The following is a 23,819-nucleotide window of genomic DNA, read 5'->3' on the forward strand; positions in this document are numbered from 1 at the left end:
CTGAGGGGTTTGAAGTGGCGGGGGGGTGGGAGGTTGGGGGTACCAGGTGGTGGGTATTATAGAGGGCACGGATTGCATGGAGCACTGGGTGTGGTGAAAAAAATAATGAATACTGTTTTTCTGAAAATAAATAAATTAATTTAAAAAAAGGAAAAAACAAAATGAGATAAGGAGATAAATACTCAAAACAAAAAAAAATAGCAATAAGGAATAACAATATGGTATTTGGATATGAATATTCACACAGGTTACTAGAATACAATAATGTCCTTAAAAATAATCTCTTATATATATGACTGATTTTTGACCAAAGTGCCCAAGTAATTCAGTGTAGGAGTTACGTTATTTCAATAAGCCATGCTGGAACAAAACTAGATATCCATGTGGAAACAAATTAACTGTGACCCTTATTTTGCAAAATATATAAAAATTACCTGATAAAAGATCAGAGCCCTACATATAATAAACAAAACAACATAACTTTTATAAGAAAACAGGAGAAAATTTTGTGACCCTGGGCTAGGCAAAGTTTTCCTAAATAAGACCCAAAAAGACATGAATCATCAAAGAAAAGAGTGATAAACTGAATTTCAACAAAATTGAAAGTTTGTGCTTTTCAAAGACACTGTTAAGAAAATGAAAGGCTAAGCCACAAACTGGGAGAAAATCTTCCCAATTCATATATCTGACCAACTACTTATGAACAGTAAATTAAAAATCTTTCAAAACTTAATAAGAAAGCAACCTGCTTAGAAGTGTGGAAAAGACATGAACAGATATTTCACCAAAGATTTTATACAGATGGCAAATAAATACATGAAAAAATGCTTTACATAATTTGCAATTAGGTAAATGCAGATTAAAATCACAAGGAGGCGGCAGCTCTTCCTGCCCACGGGTCCTGTCCCCGTGCTTTAATAAACCACCATTTTGCACCAAAGATGTCTCAAGAATTCTTTCTTGGTCATAAGCTCCGGACCTCAGCCCACCGAACCTCACCTAGGTTCTAGAACTTCATCATATGGCGCCCGAACGTGGGGCTGTGAGTCTTTACATTTGGATTCTGAGCTTCGGTGCAAAACTGGTGAGTACTTTCCTTTTCCTTTACTCTGATTTCAGGGCTTATCAAGGAGTATGGTCTTATTGGAACACTTGCATGTCAGTTGCTCAGGCTGTAATCCTCTAGCCCGTGGCTATTCTATGGGGAGGAGAACTTCTGTCTCTTGGCTGTCAATTAGTACCCTGGAAGGAATGGCAATAGACCCAGAAACTTGATACCCTCTCTTTATTCCTGTTCTTATATAGAGTTGTCTCTCTTGGGCACAGGACAGCCACCTAAGTCACCAGGACGGCTGCCAATCTTAAGACTCCCGTGTGAGGTTTCCTCCTGATTGATCTAATGTGATCCCCTCCACATCCCTGGTCTAGCCACTTCTGGCCGAGGGACCTCCACTGGGAGCCGGCCGAAACCAGTACCCAATTGAATTAAAACGCAACCAGGGACCGTTTCCTAGGGAAGTTGGCTGCAAGGACCACATGGGTTGGAATGTCGCATAGACCACGATGGATTTCAGTCTTCACTGTTTCTTGTCAATGTCTTCTACAGACTACTTATAGCTATGAAATTGGGTAATTTCCCCTATGCCAAACTTTTCTAGTATTTCCATGGGTTAAAATGGCAAAACAGTATGCAATCTTCAGGACAGACAATGGCATGGCATAGCACAGATTCCTAGTCCATTCACCAGGCACCCATCTGTAGTCTAGGATGCGATGGGGAAGTGGAGGGACGCCGGCACCCCTCCAGGGCCTTTTATGGCAGGGATGCCTTCCCAGGGAAGGCAGGATGGTGATCAATAGTGATATCTTGAGGGACGCCTCTGGTCACTTTTTTTTTTTTTTAAGATTTTATTTATTTATTTGACAGACAGAGATCACAAGTAGGCAGAGAGGCAGGCAGAGAGAGAGAGGGAAGCAGGCTTCCTGCTGAACAGAGAGCCCAATGCGGGGCTCGATCCCAGGACCCTGGGATCATGACCTGAGCCGAAGGCAGAGGCTTTAACCCACTGAGCCACCCAGGTGCCCCTCTGGTCACTTTTGACACACAGGAACCTCTGACATATCCTGCGTGGGACGCCACCCAGGAGTCAGGGGAGATTTGGTAATGGACCTTCTTGACATTTCTGGGAGCATGGCCTCAGTAGGCTTCTTTAGTTCCCAAGGACACTACCTTGGGGTGCCTTTTAACCCACTGGAAATAATTTGGATTGCAAAACTTAGGAAAGGACTGAGCTCCTGTAACACTGCATGGCCTCAATGGGATCTATCAGTTAGATCTCCTCTGCAGGAAACAGGCAAATGGACCTAGGATACCTTCAGGGCTCATACCTAGGCCTTCATTGCTCTGCACCAGGACCTGACTAAGGGGCTTTTGCGGAATGTTTGCCCAAATGAGTCAACTAGTAAACTTTCTCCTGACATATTCAATGATAATTACGTAAATAAGCCTTCTTCTAGTAAACCCAGGTTGCTGGGCCATCCCTAGCAAAGGGGACTCTGACTTTATTTCTCTGTTTCTCCTAATAGATGTGGGGGCTTCTCCCTCACTCACTTCCTGTGTTAATGGCTGTAACTGGAGCCAACTGGGGTTAGTCTAACTCGAGACAGAGACCGTAAGGAATATTCCCAAGCAGCTGCCGAAACTCCCTTTGTTTCGGGGAAGTTTCCCTGTCTTCTCTGGCCCGACATGGACTGCTTAACCCCTCCCCCCTTGCTGGTGGGAAAGCTTGGCGTTGGCTCCTTTGTTGGGGTTTATGAGCTCCAAAACCGGGAATCCTTTCTCTGTCTCCTGGCAGCACTTTGTTTCCTCTGTTTCTCCCTTTTATCCTGTTTCTGTGCATCAATGTGGGTGCAGCCTGCATGACTAGCCTCTAGATCATGCACCATGGCTCCTCTCTTCACTGTCAAGGAGCAAGAAGAGCACCCCCTGGACCTAATACCCCCCACTCCAGATCTTCCCACGCATGTCTCAGGTAAACATTCAAAGTGGAGTGGGCCCAGGTGGAACGTAAATCAGCATTGGAACTAAGTTAAGTTTGTTGGTTTAATTAAGGTAAGATGCGTCTTTGAAGTTACAGCAGTAAATGTGAAGCTTTTATTCTATCAAAGTTTATTGAAGGTCAAATAAGCTTATGTTATTTATTAAAATTTGTTAGCAAAGAGATGACTAAACTGATGGTTAATTGTCTGCCTCAAAGTTTTAAGGGGTAATTGCTGAAGTAGCTTTCAAAGTCTTTGGTAACCTGAAAGTTTTCAAGTTTTGCTTGGATGACAAATGGAATTAAATTGTGGACATCTAGGTCTTAAAGGATAAAATGCTAAGTCGTTAATTACTAGATGTAGGTTTGTGCTTTTGACTTCTTAACTGCAAAGAAACTAAGTATTTAAATCTGTTGGTAAACGTGTTTTGCGCTTAACTGATTCATAAATTTGCCATCTGAAGAATTCTGTTGTAACAGTTCACAATTGGTTAATAACTAAAGGTGTTTCTAAGAGTACAAAATTCTGCTTAGTGTAACTAAGACTGATGGAAATAAAGGAAACTCTGTAGGAAAGTAGATGATATGTAAGAAAGATTTATAGAATGGAAATGCATTTTATTATATTAAAGATAAAAGGTAATTTTGTCCTAAATGAGATGGTTGTTTGGAAGGAAATGGCTTGGGACAAAACCTGAATGCAAAGAAAAGTTGTAGAAGGTTTGTGAAGGGAAATCTTCAGAAAAGGAATTTTAGCTTTGGTCAAGATGGACTAAATGAATGGGTTTTAAAGGTACATTGGTATAAGACTGAAACTGTCTCTGTTCAAAAGGACAAAGTTTTCTTAGCTAATTGATCTGTTAAAAAGTGTAAATGGACTCTGAGAAACAATCTGAGGGGTTTGAAGTGGCGGGGGGGGGTGGGAGGTTGGGGTACCAGGTGGTGGGTATTATAGAGGGCACGGCTTGCATGGAGCACTGGGTGTGGTGAAAAAATAATGAATAATGTTTTTCTGAAAAGAAATAAATTGGAAAAAAAAAAGTGTAAATGGTTTTCTCTTTGCCTGCCCAGAAAACCCAGTTTCTATGTTTTGTTTTATCACATGTTTAACATCCCTAATTATATTTAGGCATGTGCTTTAAAACTTTATAAGATTTTAGCAAATGTTGACAAGATTTAAGTTGTAAATCTCTTTAACTCCAGCTTTTCCTTGATATGCGAAGTTGCTCATGAAGTACTACTGAACCAGTGACAAACATTGGGTTACATTTGGGAAAATGCTATAACTATTCTAGAGATCCTATGCACTTCCTAAAGTTTTAATGTTTTGAGAGATCATCGCTTGATATTGTAATTATGGGAATGTTATGTGTCACAGAAATTGTAACCTGATTTCCTTGCAGCTAAATTGTAAAACTCTCCTGGTCAAATCTAACCGTATCCATTCTGAGTTTTTGTCATTTATAATTGTTTTAATTCTTTTGTAAAATGAGTTTTATCTTCAAGGAGATTCATACAAAGGAATTTCATGACAAATACAGATATTTGATATACTTGAAAATCCTAAAACTGAAATGGGTAAGAATTTCCAATACTAACTAAAGCTGCATTCACCAGATTTAGTAACATGGGACTAAGTGAACTAAAAGATTATAGTGTTGTGTCTCTTAATGTTTTGTCGTTAAACATTGCTGGTTCTCTAATGTTTGCTCTTCCAGACTAGGGATACTTTTTCTTAAGTTATCTGTAACTTACAGAGATGTAAAATATTTGCAAACAAATCAAATCATTCAACTTTTCTATCTGAACCCTCTGAAACCAAAAGGTCTCAGTAAGTATTCTTTCTTCCATGGCAGTCAGTCATTTGCATAAGTTCAATAAGAATCTGTTCTCCTTGTAACAGGACAGCATTGGAAACTGGTTATTTTACCAAGGCTTTGACTGGAATGTCATATTTGAGAAAGACATATATAGACTCAGATATGACCAGACTTTTTAAGGAACTAAGGTTGACTTTCTGAAACCTGGAGCCATAAAGCCCCTTTGGGACTGTTGGCCTGATACCTTGCTTACAGAGGTCCCAGTAGTCTCACCAGGTGAGTAAAGAATGTCACTCCTTGGTAGGTGCAGAGTCTCATGAAGAGGCATTTGCCCAAATCGACAGGTATTGCAGGCATGCCTGATGGCAAGTACGTGGCTTGGTTTCTGGCCTGGAGAGGCTACTAAAAGTTCAACCTAGAGATTCCTTATAAGAAGTTCCAGCAAAGCAGATTCTAAAAGATCTATTTGATCACACTCACTGTTCTTGCTGAGCTAATGTAAATAATGAGCCAAGTTTGTTAAAACTGGACCTATTTCACAAGTGAATTAGTCCTGATTTGGCTATCTCTGTAAATGAGGGTTATTTTAGAGAGCAAAATTATGTTTTAATAACACACCTTTATGGATGTTAAATTCTAGATTTGATTGTCTTTAAATGTTTACTGAAGCTAAACAATTGAGGTAAACTTCAGAGAAGTTACACAATAGCTTCTTTAGTCAATCTTATTATTTTGTGGGTATATTAGCAAGACCCCACGGCACATGATTAAACAACTGGAAAATGGGATTGATTCCCCTACAATTGTATAACTTAACTAACACCTTGTTTGTGGCTGGGATAATGAAATGGCCGAAAAGCCAGCCTATCGCACTCCATAGGATTAACTATGGACTTGTGGAGATAATGGATGATCCCACTTTCTTTATGATTGGATCGGATGATGCATGGGGAACTCCCCTTATCTCTTGACAAGTTTTCTCCCACTTGCCAGTGATCCTCCATAATCAGGATATTGTTAAGGCTGGACCACTCAAAGGGCTACTTAATGGTTTCATCCCTTAGTCATATTTATCCTAGAAGCCACCTCTGTTGAGGTGCAATTGAAAACAGATGCTTTAGCTAAGCATAGAACAGCCCTCATAAAAGGAGCCTCAAAGCTCACTATGGAACAGCCTCTAACTAATGAGTTCACATCAGGTCCAGATTTGTCTTAGAATTCAAAGGCCACCAATGAATGATGGAGGCCGACTAATTAAATACTGGGCTACACTAACAGATATGCCAGAAATAATACTTAAAACTTGTCAAACTTTAAACCTAGTTACCTGTATGCCTGAACCTGACCACTGTACTTCTTTCTCTGTAGAGCAAAACTGTTCAGAGGTTATTGATCTTGCTTACTCTATTTGGTCAGATTTAAGATGCCTCTGTTAAAAATGTGAATGACATTGAGGTATGTGTCATTCACATTTTTAACAGAGGCATCTTAAATCTGACCAAATAGAGTAAGCAAGATCAATAACCTCTGAACAGTTAGATGAACCATGAGAGACTATGGACTCTGAAAAACAGTCTGAGGGGTTTGAAGTGGTGGGGGGGTGGGAGGTTGGGGTACCAGGTGGTGGGTATTATAGAGGGCACAGCTTGCGTGGAGCACTGGGTGTGGTGAAAAAATAATGAATACTGTTTTTCTGAAAATAAATAAATTGAAAAAAAAACAAAAAAAATGTGAATGACAGTTTACTGATGACAGAAGTTTTCATAGGAAAAAAAAATAAGAAAAGCTAGGTATTCTGTGGTGCTCACTAGCACTTTTCAATTGCCAAAGCCTAAGAATAAACATTAACACTGACTCCAAATATGCTTTCTTGGTACTACATGCCCATGGAGCTCTTTGGAAGGAAAGGGGATTGGTATCAAGCCATAACTCCCCAATCAAATATGGGCCTAAGTGAAAAGACCCTTCTTATGGCTATACTAAGGATGGCGTATATCAAATCTGGGATACATATTTCATACCCACACCCATTGGACAGCTCAGTCAAAAGGCAGTTTTATGCTGGGAACAAAAGAATCATACGTATGATAGTTGGGCAAATAACACACGGTATCAAGGATGGCTATCATTAGAAATGTGTTCCCAAATAATAGTAGTCCAGGCTACTGAATGTTTTGCTACTGATTGGGTAAGGCGACCTGGCATTAGATGGTCAGCTCCAAACGGAACCTACTGGATATATGGAACTTAACCTGTGGCCCTGGCTTCCTCCAGGGTGGATAGGTCGCTGTACTTTAGGATTTGCCTGGATTCATGGGCGCCTTACTAAAACCATCACCACTCCAGCTAATCTCCCCAATTTAAAGCAAAGATGGACATGATCTGTTTTTAAATGGTATGATCACTTAGCATCCATTTTTGATCCATCTGCGGGACTAGAGGATGCCATGTGGCATGTAGAAGCCCTTAGTAAATATACTACAAAGGCACTCAGTGATTCACTAAATAGCCTCTCCCTATTTAATACCAAAGTCTCAGATACGCAAGGCAGTCCTACAAAATAGGATGGCCTTAGATGTCCTGACAACAGCACAGGGTGGCACATGTGCAATTATCAAGACAGAATGTTGTGTGTATATCCCAGACTATCACAAAAATGTCACAGGACTAATAAAAGATATGAATGCCCAGATTAAGGCTCTATAAGATCCTTCTCTCTCTCAGTGAATGGTTAAGTTCCTGGTTTGAAGGAGGACTATGGCCAACAATTAAAAGTCTCCTTTTCGGGCTTCTCATTCTTATCGCCTTATTCATCTTAATATGTTGCTTTGTTCAATGTTTCTCTACGTGGTGCTGAGACTCCATTGCTGCACCACGACAGATGATCCTTACCACGCGCAAAGACACTCCTTCACTGTCCGCGCTGGATTCAGCTGCCTCTGCCTTTCCTAACTCCCCTATACATTCCTCCACTGATCAATGTTGACCTGAGTAGGTAGGGACAGCTCTACACCCCTATTCAGCAGGAAGAAGTTACAGAAGATGAGACCTTCCACCCTCAACAACCTTAAAGATTTAAGGGTCAAAATTGTTCAGGGGGGAATTATGAGGGAGCAGGAGGCTGGCTGAGGACGGAGCAGGGGCTGGCGCCTTGCACCCTCTCTCCACCCGCTCCCCTCAGTAATACATGTCACATTCCTCAGGCACCCCTGACTATCCTAGAAGGAAAACAAATAGTTAACTTGCAGAGATCACAGTCCTGCAAGGCAGGAGTCTCCCTTGGTTTGCAAATGTCCTTGAGATTTACAACAAAGAAGTTACCTTATCAATAGCCCAATTTCCAAAGACACATAACTCAGTTCCTCAAGCCCTAACAGTCACCCTCCCCTCCATAAAAAACCGAAGGAGGTGGAGGTAGAAGGAAAAGTAAATAAAGTTAAATTTGTTCTAAACCTAAATCTCATTAACAAGGAAGCTTGATAGCAGGAATGTCACATTCTACCAGGAGACTCCCAATTGTCTTTATGTTAATGCCTCATTGGGGGGGGGGAAGTGGCCTTGGCTTGATAGTAACCAGGCCTTCAATATCCTGATAGTCTTCTTTACCCCAATAGCCCTTCTGAACCTCCCTTCCCCTCACCTTCCCCCAACTGCAAGGTATATAACCTGCCATCCCTCACAACCCAGGGCGGCAGCTCTTCCTGCCCACGGGTCCTGTCCCCGTGCTTTAATAAACCACCATTTTGCACCCCCCAAAAAAAACCACAAGGAAATGTCACTATATACTTATTAGAATGGCTAAAAAACAAACAACAAAAAGACACCTAACATGAAACCTAGTAATCCCACAGATGGAAGGAACCTAGCAAACAACCCAGATATCCTGAACTCCACTAGTGAATGAATGGGTGGTATATTCATACAACAGAATGTTATTAATAAAAAAGAACCAATACTGGTACATGCAACAACAGAATGATATCAAAGGCACTCTGGTATATAAAAGATGATAAACGCAAAGACTACTACTGTATCATTCCATTTTTATGACACTGTAGAAAAAGTAAAATTATGGTGACTGAATGCAGATCACTGTTTAGCCAGGAGTGGGAACAGGGAATGGCTACAAAGGGAGAATAAGAAAACTTAATGAAGTGGTAGAAATGTTCTGTATCTTGATTATATGGTAGTTATACAACTATATATATTTGTTAAAATTCATCAAATTGTACACAAAAATTGGTGACTCTTACTGTAGGTAAATGACATCTAAATAAAGCTGATAAAAATGACATTGTAGAAGTGAATAAGAAGGTAAACAATCGAATATTTTTTTAAAAAGGCAAACTATCATGTAAAAGAAATGATAATATACATGATCAGGTAGGCTTCATTCTAACAATACAATAATTTAACATATAAAAATCATTCAATCCTAATTCACTGCTTTAACATATTAAAGGGTAGAAGCACTGTGATCATTTCAACAGATCAGTGGTTCTTTTTGTCCTCCAGGTGACATTTGACAATGTCTGGAGACATTTTCATTGTCACAACTCAGTGGTGCTGGGGTACCACTGGCATTCAGTGGGTAGAGAACAAGAATGTTGTTAAACACACCACAATGCACAGGGCAGGCTCCAACAAAGTACTACAATTCTGTATTCTATTTCCCAATTAACACTGTGATTATGATATCTATATATATTTCTATAAGTTACATACATCTAGTCTGTTATTTACTTAACTACGTACATCTAGTCTATTTTTCTTTGCAACATAATACTCCACAGTAAGCATCCCCTATATCTTTTTTATTCATCTTCTGGTGGTAAATACCTAAATTGCTTCTAATTGCACTCAACCACACACAACACCACCATACAATTAACAGCCTTACAAATGCTCCCTCATGAACCTAAGAATTTCCCTGGGATATATATGGAAACACTATTTCATACATATTATGTAAGATACCATGTCAACACTATGTCATATACATATAAATACTGCCCTGGTGCTTTCTGACATGACTGAACCATTTTAAATACTGTGCAGAAAAAGTTAACATATCAGGCCTGAGACTATGCTTCTTAGAAAGACCTCCTTGGAAGATTGGCTCTGGGCTGGTATCTTGGAATGTGGATTTCAAGAGGGGTCTCATCATTCCCTGACATGAGTGGCTCACTATGCCTTCACAGTTTATATACACAATGTGGCTTATGCTGAACACCTGCTTCTCATCTGAGAATCTGGGACTTTGGTACATTCTAGGCAGAGCATGCCCACACGACCAGCCCCCACAAAAATCTTAGGTACTGATTCCCTAATGAGTTCCCTGATAGAAAACATTTCACATGTGTTGTAACAACTCATTGCAAGGGGAACTGAGTGTATCTTATGTCACTCCACTGGGAGAGGTATCTTGGAAGCTTGTCCCTAGATTTCTCCAGACTTTGTGCCATGTGCCTTTTATTTCTGCTGATTTTTCTTTGCATCCTTTAGCTATAATAAATCATAACCCCAAGTATGACTATATACTGATTCCTGTGAATCTTTCTAAGAAATCACTGAACATAAGATCAGTCTTATGAAATAGTCCCTCAACAAACATATGGGGAATTTGCAAAAAGATTTACTCCTAGTTGCACACTTTTCTGTGTCATTTGAATTTTGTATCATGTGCACATAATACCTCTTTAAAAAATGAATATTTTATGCAAAGGAGAAGAGTTGGAAGAACAACTAAGTCCCCTATGAATGAACCCCCTCAAAAAAATTAGAGAAGCACAGAAGTGTACAATGAATGTTTCTTATATTCCAGATGAGGAAGCCCAAAGAAGGTAAGGGACTTACCCAAAATTACCTAGACAGTCATTAAAGACACAGGGCTCAAATCCTTGCTCTTCTGTTTCCTAGTGCTCCTTCCTCTAAATCACATGACCCCTTTTCCTACATTTATTACTTCCTCTACCTTACTGATCTCCTCTAAATGCCTTAAAGGGGTCTACTTTCATGCTACTTTCATATACTTCTCAGATCCCTGAATTGTCCATGTAGTTTCCAAAACAGTAAGTTCCATAGAAACTGATCCCAGCAGGTAAAGAATAAAGAAAGTGAAGAAAATTCTACTGGTAGGTTTCTTGAAGGAGAGAAAAAAGGGAAGGGAATGGTTAAGAAAAAGTCCTAGACCAAATAACAGTACCCTTCCTCAGTCCTCACACCCTGGCAAGAAGGTTACATCAGGGTTGTAGGAATCTATCCCCACCACAGGAAAAAGAAGCTGAGCATGACCATACAGTTCATACACTCCTTCCATTTCTTCATGTCCCCTTTCCAAGGGAAAGATACTTACGTGCTCCAGGAAGCAGGGTCCTATCTCACTGAGGTGGGGGTCATCATTGTTGTACTGTTTCTCCAGGTCTCTCACGAAGCCCATCTGAAACCTGTAGATGTCTTCAATGTTCCCAAAGATTACTTTCAGTTGCTCATCACTGAACATGTCCCTTCTCTTCCGGCATTGCTTCAAGTAGCCCTGCAAACAAAGGAGAAGCCCAGGATGAGGATGCTCCTGAATCCAGGAACTTTACCATTTATTAAGCACTAAGAAGGTTCAATACCTACTTTATGAAATTGACACAGAATAATCATTTCCATTTTTCATATGAGGAAATTTAGGTTGAAAGAAGGATGTCCCTCTACCAGTGAATTATTAGGAAAGCTTGATCACAAGCAAATTCCTTCAGAGTGCAGAATCCAGAGTATAGAGCTTTCCCCACCATTCTCTATGACAAGGACCCAAAAAGTCATATGGCCCTTTCTCAGAAGCTGATCAAACACAAATATTTTTTACTCATTTTAGGAGTTATTAGATTTAGCTAGATCCATTAACATCTCAAAATTTCCCATTTCTTATAAGACCAATCTAAATCGTATTAATAACATTGACAAAAATTTGGAAACAGAAGCTGAGTCAGGAAAACTTGGAATTAACAAATACAAACCATTCCTTAAAGATAGCTGACCAGCAAAGATCATTTGGATGAGCTTGGCCAGTAAGTCCACAAGTGCCTGGTCATGGTGTTTAACAGAGTGAGTACTCAGGACACATTCATGAATAAACATATGAATTAATACAGCTAACCATTGATAAAAGAGTACATTCAATAAAAGAGATTTTTGATCTGATAAGAGAGTACTAAGATAATACAACCAGACTCGGGGCACAGTATAAGTCAGGGTAGAAAAAGAAAGAAAGAATTAAAAAAAAAAAAAAAAAAAAAAACTTCCATTCTGAACCAACTGGTGTTGACTGCTAATGGCCACTGTGTTCATTAGATATTATTAGTGCATGAAAATATTCTTGGTGAGACTAAATTATGGTCATTTACTTTCATCTAAAAGTTAAATGTGATTTTTGTAATTGGGGTCCATATGAAGAACATTATAATGACTAATAACTGTCTACACCTCCACTTTGTCTCCTCTTTATACAGCTTCCAATGTAACCATCACCTAGGCATACCCCAGGAAAATTCTCATTCCTGACTTCAATGCCCTTTACCAACACCAAGCAAAATCTCACTTCCATGATCACTTCCCACCTTCCAATTCAGCCATTAAATACTAAGTGTCTTTCAATAACTTGCAAATTAATAGTCTGTGCCTGTGTTGCTGTTTAACTAATGGCTGGTGTTCTATTTAGTTGACATGCTCAAGATGTCCTGTATTTATTCATATTTAATTCCTGACCAGGAGAAATATATCCTCTATTTCCAGAATACCCTAAGTGCTACTTCTTTCACTGAAGTAATTCCTGAAATTCTGCCTCCCTAGTAATCATCCCTAGACTAAGGGACAGAAAAATAAACTACCTGCCAGAATGCAACTCCCAGAGTTTGCTTGCTTCTGTCTCCTTCCCCCCATCTCTCTTTTTTTCACTCTATCACCTTTGGAAATGTATTAGCCATAGTGGAAAAAGGAAAGCAGTGAGCATATCATCTGGCAGGAACTTTTCCATTTTGACCTTAGGTGAAGGGGCACAGATTTACTCATCCCTTTCCCAGTGTTCCTCCCTAAGATAAGCCTGTGAGCACAGCTGGAAAAAAATGGTAACAATGTCACATCAGCATGTCATTTCTGCATAAATAGTAGGTACTGGTAAGTAACCATACTGGAAGACATAAGAAACCAGCTTGGACAGCTCATTTATCCCCTGAGAAGCCAGTTTAGGAAATACCTAATAGTTCTGCTCACTGCTCCTATTTGAAAGGTCTCAGGGAAATAACAAATTAGCATCACATCCCCAAGGTATAGCAGGGATGCTAGAGCTAAGCACCACTAGGGAATATAACAGAAAGAAAAAGAAGGAAAAAAGTGAGTTCTGTTACAGAAAGAACTGATAGAGATGTCAAAGCAGTTTCCTTATTCCCTAAATATACTATTTATTGCCATTATCAAGAACATCATTTTCTTTCTGTTAGATTATATATGTTGTAGCAAGGGAATATTAACTATATATAAGGAGAAATGTAACTGCCCATAAGATGGGGGGGGGGACTCTAGAGTGTTGTGTCAACTATTTTTCTTAAAACTCTTCTTTGTAAAAGCTAATGCTAGATATAAATATATTTTGGTGCATTTAGATTGATACAGCTATTAGATGTGATGATTAGAAAGACTGTCTAGGTCTCTTCAACAAAAGGTTTTGGGAAAATTCAACAACCGCATGCAGAAGAATGAAACTCGACCAATTCCTTAAACCATCCACAAAAATAAACTCAAAAGGGGTTAAAGACCTAAATGTGAGACAGAAATTCATCAAAATCCTAGAGTAAAACAACCACATTAACCTTGGATGCAACAAATTTTTGCGAGACATGTCTTCAAAGGAAAGGGAAACAAAAGCAAAAATGAATTATTGGGAATTCATCAAGATAAAAAGCTTCTGTATAGCAAAGAAAACAGTCAACAAAACTAAAAGGCAACCTAAAAAATGACAGAAGATACGTGCAAATATCTTATCAGATATAGGGCTACTATACAAAATCTATAAATATCATATGATCTCCCTGATATGAGGAAGTGGTGATACAACATGGGGGCTTAAGTGGGTAGGAGAAGAATCCATGAAACAAGATGGGATAGGGAGGGAGACAAACCATAAGTGACTCTTAATCTCACGAAACAAACTGTGGGTTGCTGGGGGGAGGGGGGTTGGGAGAAGGGGGGTAGGGTTATGGACATTGGGGAGGGTATGTGCTTTTGGGTAAATTGGAAGGGGAGATGAACCATGAGAGACTAAGGACTCTGAAAAACAATCTGAGGGGTTTGAAGTGGCGTGGGGGTGGGAGGTTGGGGTACCAGGTGGTGGGTATTATAGAGGGCACAGCTTGCATGGAGCACTGGGTGTGGTGAAAAAATAATGAATACTGTTTTTCTGAAAATAAATAAATTGGAAAAAAAAAGAACTTATCAGATTTGACACACAAACCACCCCCCCAAAAAATCCAGTCAAGAAATGGGCAGAAGACAGGTACAGACATGTCACCAAAGAAGACATACAAATGGCCAACAGACACATGAAAAAATATGAATCAAAACCACAATGAGATACCACTTAGCACCAGTCAGAATGGCTAAAATTAACAACTCAAGAAACAACAGATGTTTGTGAGCATGCAGCAAAAGGGGAACCCTCTTATACTGTTGGTGACAATGCAAGCTGGTACAGCCACTCTGGAAAAGAGCATGGAGGTTCCCCAAAAGTTGAAAATAGAGCTACCCTACAACCCAGCAATTGCACTACTAGATATTTACCCAAAGGATATAAACATAGTAATTCCAAGGGGCACATGCACTCCAATGTTCATGGCAGCAATGTCTACAATAGCCTAAATATGAAAAGAGTTAGATATTATACAATGGAATATTACTCAGCCACCAAAAAGAATGAAATCCTGCACTTTGCAACAATGTGGATGGAACTGGATGGTATTATGCTAAGCAAAATAAGTCAGTCAGAGAAAGACAAATACCATATGATTAAATTCATCTGTGGAATTTGAGAAATACAACAAATGAACATAGAAGAAGGGAAGGAAAATAAGATGAAAACAGAGGGATACAAACCGTAATAGACTCTTAACTATAGAAAACAAACTGAGAGTTTCTGGAAGGGAAGTGTGTTGGGGGATATGGTAACTAGGTGATGGGCATTAAGTAGGGTACTTGATGCAATGAGTACCAGGTATTATAGGCAACTGATGAACCACTGAATTCTACCTCTGAAATTAATAATATATTATATGTTAATTAAATGAAGTTAAATTTAATTTTTTTTAAAAGACTGTGAAGAGAAAGAGAAGGAAGATGGCACCAGAGTAGGAGAACTATAGGCTCTCCTTGTCCTATGTACACTAGATAATTTTCAAATCTCCCTAAATACCCAGACATTGATCTGAAGACTGACAAAACAAACTCCACAACTAGGGACAGAAGAAGCCACATCAAAGAAGGTGGGAACTGTGGAGGCATGGTTTAGAGAAAAACTACACTGTGGGTACCCTGCAGAGGAGGGAGCAGTGGTTGCAGAGAAGGGTGAGAGAGAGTGGAACAGACACGGGAATGCAGAGGGAGAAATTTTCCCCAAAGACATTGGCTTGGAAAACAAAAGGGGGTGAATTTGGCAAGTTCTTGTAACCCCTGGGACATAAAGCCTGAAGTTTTAAAGGTCACTGGTCTTAGTTAGGATAGATCCCAGAGAGCACTAGCCTACTCCTGGACAGAAGGCAGGCAAAAAACCTAGGGCAGAAGGTTTAGAAACAGTGATTTGACGAACACTTGGGGCACACAGTGGGGAGATTATTTGTTCTTCTTAGAGGTTCCTGAGAGACAGCATTCACTGAGACACCTCTCTAGGAACAAAGGAGCTGGCAAGCATCATTTCCCTGTTCTGACTTTCAGCATAAACATAGAGCCACCTACCAAAATCAGCACAGCACTGCCTAACTTGCTTACATCAAATCACATACCCCTGTGCTCTCAAACTTGCCTTAGTCCCAGTGCAGCAGATCCCTTCCCCAGAAGACCAGCAGAAACCCTTCCCCAAACCACAAATCTAAAGCCTGCAGTTTAAAAGTCAGTAGACTTGGATGGAATAGAGGAAGAAGAGCACTGCACTGTTCCTGGGGAGAAGACAGGCAAAAGGAAACAAACAAACAAACAAAAAACAGAGGCAAACAGCATGAAAAGAACCCTCTGAAGAACATATGGGGCACACAGGAAGTATTATTGGCTCTTCTCTGAGAGGCAGAATTCATGGACAGACCTCTCAGGACACAAAGGAGATGGCTGGCAACATTTTCCTCCCCTGATCCTCAGCATATGCCTACTAGAAGGAGCCCACTGGCTGCCTAATTTACTTATACCAAGTCCCACATCCCTGTTCTCTGGCAGAATAGCCATCTTCAGTCAATTTTGCCCAGGTCCCGGTGTGGAAGGCCACTACCCCAGAAGACCAACACAAACCCTTGCCCACACCATGTCTCCCAATCAGAGAGTTCTGCAAGGCCTCAATTCTCACGGAAGTAGTATCAGGTTTCATTTAACCAGGAGGCCAGCAGACACCTAGTTGAAACTAGTCCTACGAAAGCCAAGGACCAAACACTGTCCCCTGCAGGCAAGGAGAGCTATTGCAAATGACTGCCCTGAAGGATAGCACAGCCAAAACACAACAGCAGAGGACACTAAGCACATACCAGAGACACTCCCTGAAGCACCAGGCCCTGAACACTACATGATGATCTGTTCTTTGAAAAGCCATTATTGTCAAGAGCAAGACACATAACTAGCAATTCTAACAAAGAGAAGAAGGCAGAGAATTAGACAAAATGCCAAGATGTAGGAATTCACCCCAAATGAAAGAACAGGAGAAGGCTGTGGTCAGAGATCAAAGTGAAACAGATGTTTAAAAAAGAAAAAAAAAAGCCTGATGGGAAATTTAAAGTACCAATCATAAGGATATTCACTGGGCTAGAGAAAAGAATGGAAGATTTCAGAGAGGAACTTCCTGCAGAGAAAAAAGATTTAGAAAACAGAAATGAAGAATGCAGTAACTGAAACTAGACATAAGACTGATGCAATAAACACCAGGTTGGAAAAGCTGAGGAATAATTACAGATACAGAAAACAAAATAACCGAAAATAATGAATCTGAACAAACGAGACAAAGAAGAATTATGTTACATGAGAATACGGAGGGACAAAGTCAACAAAACACCAAGACATACTGTAATTAACTTGGCAAAATATAGTGATAAAGAATAACTCTAAAAAGCAACAAGACAGAAGAACTCCTTAACTTATAAGGGAAGATCTATCAGGCAAGCTAGAGATTTCTCAACAGAAACTTGACAAGCCAGAAAGGGCTGGTGTGCTATATTTTGCATTAGAAATACAAAAAAACTACAGCCAAGAACACTCTATCTAGAAATCTCTTTTTTTTTAAATTTTTTTTCCAATTTATTTATTTTCAGAAAAACAGTATTCATTATTTTTTGACCACACCCAGTGCTCCATGCAAGCCGTGCCCTCTATAATACCCACCACCTGGTACCCCAACCTCCCACCCCTCCGCCACTTCAAACCCCTCAGATTGTTTTTCAGAGTCCATAGTCTCTCATGGTTCACCACCCCTTCCAATTTACCCAAAAGCACATACCCTCCCCAATGTCCATAACCCTACCCCCCTTCTCCCAACCCCCCTCCCCCCAGCAACCCACAGTTTGTTTCGTGAGATTAAGAGTCACTTATGGTTTGTCTCCCTCCCAGTCCCATCTAGTTTCATGGATTCTTATCCTACCCACTTAAGCCCCCATGTTGCATCACTACTTCCTCATATGAGGGAGATCATATGATAGTTGTCTTTCTCCGCTTGACTTATTTCGCTAAGCATGATACGCTCTAGTTCCATCCATGTTGTTGCAAATGGCAAGATTTCGTTTCTTTTGATGGCTGCATAGTATTCCATTGTGTATATATACCACTTCTTCTTGATCCATTCATCTGTTGATGGACACCTAGGTTCTTTCCATAGTTTGGCTATTGTGGACATTGCTGCTATAAACATTCGGGTGCACGTGCCCCTTTGGATTACTACGTTTGTATCTTTGGGGTAAATACCCAGTAGTGCAATTGCTGGGTCATAGGGCAGTTCTATTTTCAACATTTTGAGGAACCTCCATGCTGTTTTCCAGAGTGGTTGCACCAGCTTGCATTCCCACCAACAGTGTAGGAGGGTTCCCCTTTCTCCGCATCCTCGCCAGCATCTGTCATTTCCTGACTTGTTGATTTTAGCCATTCTGACTGGTGTGAGGTGATATCTCATTGTGGTTTTGATTTGTATTTCCCTGATGCCGAGTGATATGGAGCAATTTTTCATGTGTCTGTTGGCCATCTGGATGTCTTCTTTGCAGAAACGTCTGTTCATGTCCTCTGCCCATTTCTTGGTTGGATTATTTGTTCTTTGGGTGTTGAGTTTGTTAAGTTCTTTATAGATTTTGGACACTAGTCCTTTATCTGATATGTCGTTTGCAAATATCTTCTCCCATTCTGTCAGTTGTCTTTTGATTTTGTTAACTGTTTCCTTTGCTGTGAAAAAGCTTTTGATCTTGATGAAATCCCAAAAGTTCATTTTTGCCTTTGCTTCCCTTGCTTTTGGCGATGTTCCTAGGAAGATGTTGCTGCGGCTGAGGTCGAAGAGGTTGCTGCCTGTGTTCTCCTCAAGGATTTTGATGGTTTCCTTTCTCACATTGAGGTCCTTAATATATTTTGAGTTTATTTTTGTGTGTGGTGTAAGGAAATGGTCCAATTTCATTTTTCTGCACGTGCCTGTCCAATTTTCCTAACAACATTTATTAAAGAGGCTGTCTTTATTCCATTGGACATTCTTTCCTGCTTTGTCAAAGATTAGATGACCATAGAGTTGAGGGTCTATTTCTGGGCTCTCTATTCTGTTCCATTGATCTATGTGTCTGTTTTTGTGCCAGTACCATGCTGTCTTGATGATGACAGCTTTGTAATAGATCTTGAAGTCCGGAATTGTGATGCCACCAACTTTGGCTTTTTTTTTCAATATCCCTTTGGCTATTCGAGGTCTTTTCTGGTTCCATATAAATTTTAGAATTATTTGTTCCATTTCTTTGAAAAAGATGGATGGTACTTTGATAGGAATTGCATTAAATGTGTAGATTGCTTTAGGTAGCATAGACATTTTCACAATATTTATTCTTCCAATCCAGGAGCATGGAACATTTTTCCATTTCTTTGTGTCTTCCTCAATTTCTTTCATGAGTACTTTATAGTTTTCTGAGTATAGATTCTGTGCCTCTTTGGTTAGGTTTATTCCTAGGTATCTTATGGTTTGGGGTGCAATTGTAAATGGGATTGACTCCTTAATTTCTCTTTCTTCTGTCTTGTTGTTGGTGTAGAGAAATGCAACTGATTTCTGTGCATTGATCTTATATCCTGACACTTTACTGAATTCCTGTACAAGTTCTAGCAGTTTTGGAGTGGAGTCTTTTGGGTTTTCCACATAGAGTATCATATCATCTGCGAAGAGTGATAATTTGACTTCTTCTTTGCCAATTTGGATGCCTTTAATTTCCTTTTGTTGTCTGATTGCTGAGGCTAGGACTTCTAGTACTATGTTGAATAGCAGTGGTGATAATGGACATCCCTGCCGTGTTCCTGACCTTAGTGGAAAAGCTTTCAGTTTTTCTCCATTGAGAATGATATTTGCGGTGGGTTTTTCGTAGATGGCTTTGATGATATTGAGGTATGTGACTTCTATCCCTACACTTTGAAGAGTTTTGATCAGGAGGGATGCTGTACTTTGTCAAACGCTTTTTCAGCATCTATTGAGAGTATCATATGGTTCTTGTTCTTTCTTTTATTGATGTGTTGTATCACATTGATTGATTTGCGGATGTTGAACCAACCTTACAGTCCTGGGATCTATCCCACTTGGTCGTGGTGAATAATCCTTTTAATGTACTGTTGAATCCTATTGGCTAGTATTTTGGTGAGAATTTTCGCATCTGTGTTCATCAAGGATATTGGTCTATAGCTCTCTTTTTTGATGAGATCCTTGTCTGGTTTTGGGATCAAGGTGATGTTGGACTCATAAAATGAGTTTGGAAGTTTTCCTTCCATTTATATTTTTTGGAACAGTTTCAGGAGAATAGGAATTAGTTCTTCTTTAAATGTTTGGTAGAATTCCCCGGGGAAGCCGTCTGGCCCTGGGCTTTTGTTTGTTTGGAGATTTTTAATGACTATTTCAATCTCCTTACTGGTTATGGGTCTGTTCAGGCTTTCTATTTCTTCCTGGTTCAATTTTGGTAGTTTATATGTTTCTAGGAATGCATCCATTTCTTCCAGATTGTCAAATTTGTTGGTGTAGAGTTGCTCATAGTATGTTCTCATAATAGTTTGTATTTCTTTGGTGTTAGTTGTGATCTCTCCTCTTTCATTTATGATTTTATTTATTTGGGTCCTTTCTCTTTTCTTTTTGATAAGTCTGGCCAGGGGTTTATCAATTTTATTAATTCTTTCAAAGAACCAGCTCCTAGTTTCGTTGATTTGTTCTATTGTTTTTTCGGTTTCTATTTCATTGATTTCTGCTCTGATCTTTATGATTTCTTTTCTCCTGCTGGGTTTAGGGTTTCTTTCTTGTTCTTTCTCCAGCTCCTTTAGGTGTAGGGTTAGGTTGTGTACCTGAGACCTTTCTTGTTTCTTGAGAAAAGCTTGTACCGCTATATATTTTCCTCTCAGGACTGCCTTTGTTGTGTCCCACAGATTTTGAACCGTTGTATTTTCATTATAATTTGTTTCCATGATTTTTTTCAATTCTTCTTTAATTTCCCGGTTGACCCATTCATTCTTTAGAAGGATGCTGTTTAGTCTCCATGTATTTAGGTTCTTTCCAAACTTCCTCTTGTAGTTGAGTTCTAGCTTCAGAGCATTGTGGTCTGAAAATATGCAGGGAATGATCCCAATCTTTTTATACTGGTTGAGTCCTGATTTAGGTCCGAGAATGTGATCTATTCTGGAGAATGTTCCATGTGCACTATAGAAGAATGTGTATTCTGTTGCTTTGGGATGAAATGTTCTGAATATATCTGTGATGTCCATCTCATCCAGTGTATCATTTAAGGCCTTTATTTCCCTGTTGATCTTTTGCTTGGATGATCTGTCCATTTCAGTGAGGGGAGTGTTAAAGTCCCCTACTATTATTGTATTATTGTTGATGTGTTTCTTTGATTTTGTTATTAATTGGTTTATATAGTTGGCTGCTCCCACACTGGGGGCATAGATATTTAAAATTGTTAGATCTTCTTGTTGGACAGACCCTTTAAGTATGATATAGTGTCCTTCCTCATCTCTTATTATAGTCTTTGGTTTAAAATCTAATTGATCTGATATAAGAATTGCCACTCCTGCTTTTTTCTGATGTCCATTAGCATGGTAAATTCTTTTCCACCCCCTCACTTTAAATCTGGAGGTCTCTTCGGGCTTAAAATGAGTTTCTTGGAGGCTACATATAGATGGGTTTTGTTTTTTTTTTTTTTTTGGTTTTTTTTTTTTTTTTTTTTTTTATCCATTCTGATATCCTGTGTCTTTTGATTGGGGCATTTAGCCCATTAACATTCAGGGTAACTATTGAAAGATATGATTTTAGTGCCATTGTATTGCCTGTAAGGTGACTCTTACTGTATATTGTCTCTGTTCCTTTCTGATCTACCACTTGTAGGCTCTCTCTTTGCTTAGAGGACCCCTTTCAGTATTTCCTGTAGAGCTGGTTTGGTGTTTGCAAATTCTTTCAGTTTTTGTTTGTCCTGGAAGATTTTAATCTCTCCTTCTATTTTCAATGATAGCCTAGCTGGATATAGTATTCTTGGCTGCATGTTTTTCTCGTTTAGTGCTCTGAAAATATCATGCCAGCTCTTTCTGGCCTCCCAGGTCTCTGTGGATAAGTCAGCTGCCAATCTAATACTTTTACCATTGTATGTTACAGACTTCTTTTCCCGGGCTGCTTTCAGGATTTGCTCTTTGTCACTAAGGCTTGTAAATTTTACTATTAAATGACGGAGTGTGGGCCTATTCTTATTGATTTTGAGGGGCATTCTCTGAACCTCCTGAATTTTGATGCTCGTTCCCTTTGCCATATTGGGGAAATTCTCCTCAATAATTCTCTCCAGTATACCTTCTGCTCCCCTCTCTCTTTCTTCTTCTTCTGGAATCCCAATTATTCTAATGTTGTTTCGTCTTATGGTGTCACTTATCTCTCGAATTCTCCCCTCATGGTCCAGTAGCTGTTTGTCCCTGTTTTGCTCAGCTTCTTTATTCTCTGTCATTTGATCTTCTATATCACTAATTCTTTCTTCTGCCTCATTTATCCTAGCAGTGAGAGCCTCCATTTTTGATTGCACCTCATTAATAGCTTTTTTGATTTCAACTTGGTTAGATTTTAGTTCTTTTATTTCTCCAGAAAGGGCTTTTATATCTCTGGAGAGGGTTTCTCTAATATCTTCCATGCTTTATTCAAGCCCGGCTAGAACCTTGAGAATTGTCATTTTGAACTCTAGATCTGACATATTACTAACGTCTGCATTGATTAGGTCCCTAGCCTTCGGTACTGCCTCTTGTTCTTTTTTTTGTTGTGAATTTTTCCGCCTTGTCATTTTGTCCAGCTAAGAGTATATGAAGGAGCAAGTAAAGCACTAAAAGGGTGGCAACAATCCCAGGAAAATATGCTTTAACCCAATCAGAAGAGATCCAAATCGTGAGGGGGGATTTCTCCCCCCCTCATGATTGGGTGAGGGATCTCCTCTGATTGGGATCTCTTCTGATTGGGATCTCCCAATCTCTTCTGATTGGGGTCTCTTCTGATTTGGGGATAAAAAGAGGTTCAAAAAGAAAGAAAAAAAAAGAATTAAAAAAAGAGATTGAATTAAAAATTCAATCAAGAATTAAAAAAAGTGATTGAAGAGATTGGGATCTCTTCTGATTTGGGGATAAAAAGAGGTTCAAAAATAAAGAAAGAAAAAAAAAGAATTAAAAAAACAAATAAAAAAATAAAAAAGAAAAAAAAGATATGTATATATATTATATAAACTAGTTAAAAAACGTTAAAAAAGAAAAGGGTAAAAGTTTAAAAAAAATTTTAGCAGAAGAAGAGAAAAAAATGAAAAAGAAAAAAAATTAAATTAACTGCAAGACTAAAAAATCACAGGGAGAAAGCCATGAGTTCCGTGATTTGTTTTCTCCTCCTCTGGAATTCTGCTGCTCTCCTTGGTATTGAAACAGCACTCCTTGGTAGGTGAACTTTGTCTTGCCTGGATTTCTTGTTGATCTTCTGGGAGAGGGGCCTGTTGTAGTGATTCTCAAGTGTCTTTGCCCCAGGCGGAATTGCACCACCCTTAGCAGTGGCCGGGCTGAGTGATCCGCTCGGCTTTGCTTTCAGGAGCTTTTGTTCCCTGAGCGTTTTCCGTAGAGGTCCGGAGGACAGGAACACAAATGGCGGCCTCCTGGTCTCCGGTGCGCCCTCAGCGAACAGCTCCTAGTAACTCCCGTCTGCCAACCTCCAGCCGCGCTCCGAGCTCACCGAGCCCGCGACTGGCTCAAGGCAACACCGAGCTGTGAGCTTACTGTCGGCTGTCTCTGTAGCCGGCTTTCCCGTTCCAATATCCGCAAGCTCTGCAACACTCAGACGCTCCTGATCCTTCTGTGACCCTGCGAGACCCAAGGCCACACCGACCCCGCGTGGGCTTCACCCCTGTTTAGCCTCTGGAGCGATGTCCCTCAGTGGCACAGATTTTTATTTATTTATTTGAGAGAGAGAGAGACAGTGAGAGAGAGCATGAGCGAGGAGAAGGTCAGAGAGCGAAGCAGACTCCCCATG

General features: G+C 39.8%; 1 protein-coding gene across 7 annotated transcripts in view; it reads right to left on the bottom strand.

Moving 5' to 3' along the window:
- ARHGEF9 (Cdc42 guanine nucleotide exchange factor 9) overlaps positions 1-23,819 on the bottom strand; it is a 235,655-nt gene that overhangs the window by 82,952 nt on the left and 128,884 nt on the right. For all 7 annotated transcript variants that reach the window (XM_044234616.1, XM_044234621.1, XM_044234620.1 and 4 more), the window contains one exon: positions 11,214-11,393. In XM_044234616.1, the coding sequence (XP_044090551.1) occupies positions 11,214-11,393 (180 nt within the window). The remainder of the gene's footprint in view (positions 1-11,213; positions 11,394-23,819) is intronic.

Source organism: Neovison vison, chromosome X (assembly GCF_020171115.1).
Source record: "Neovison vison isolate M4711 chromosome X, ASM_NN_V1, whole genome shotgun sequence".
Lineage (NCBI taxonomy): Eukaryota > Metazoa > Chordata > Mammalia > Carnivora > Mustelidae > Neogale > Neogale vison.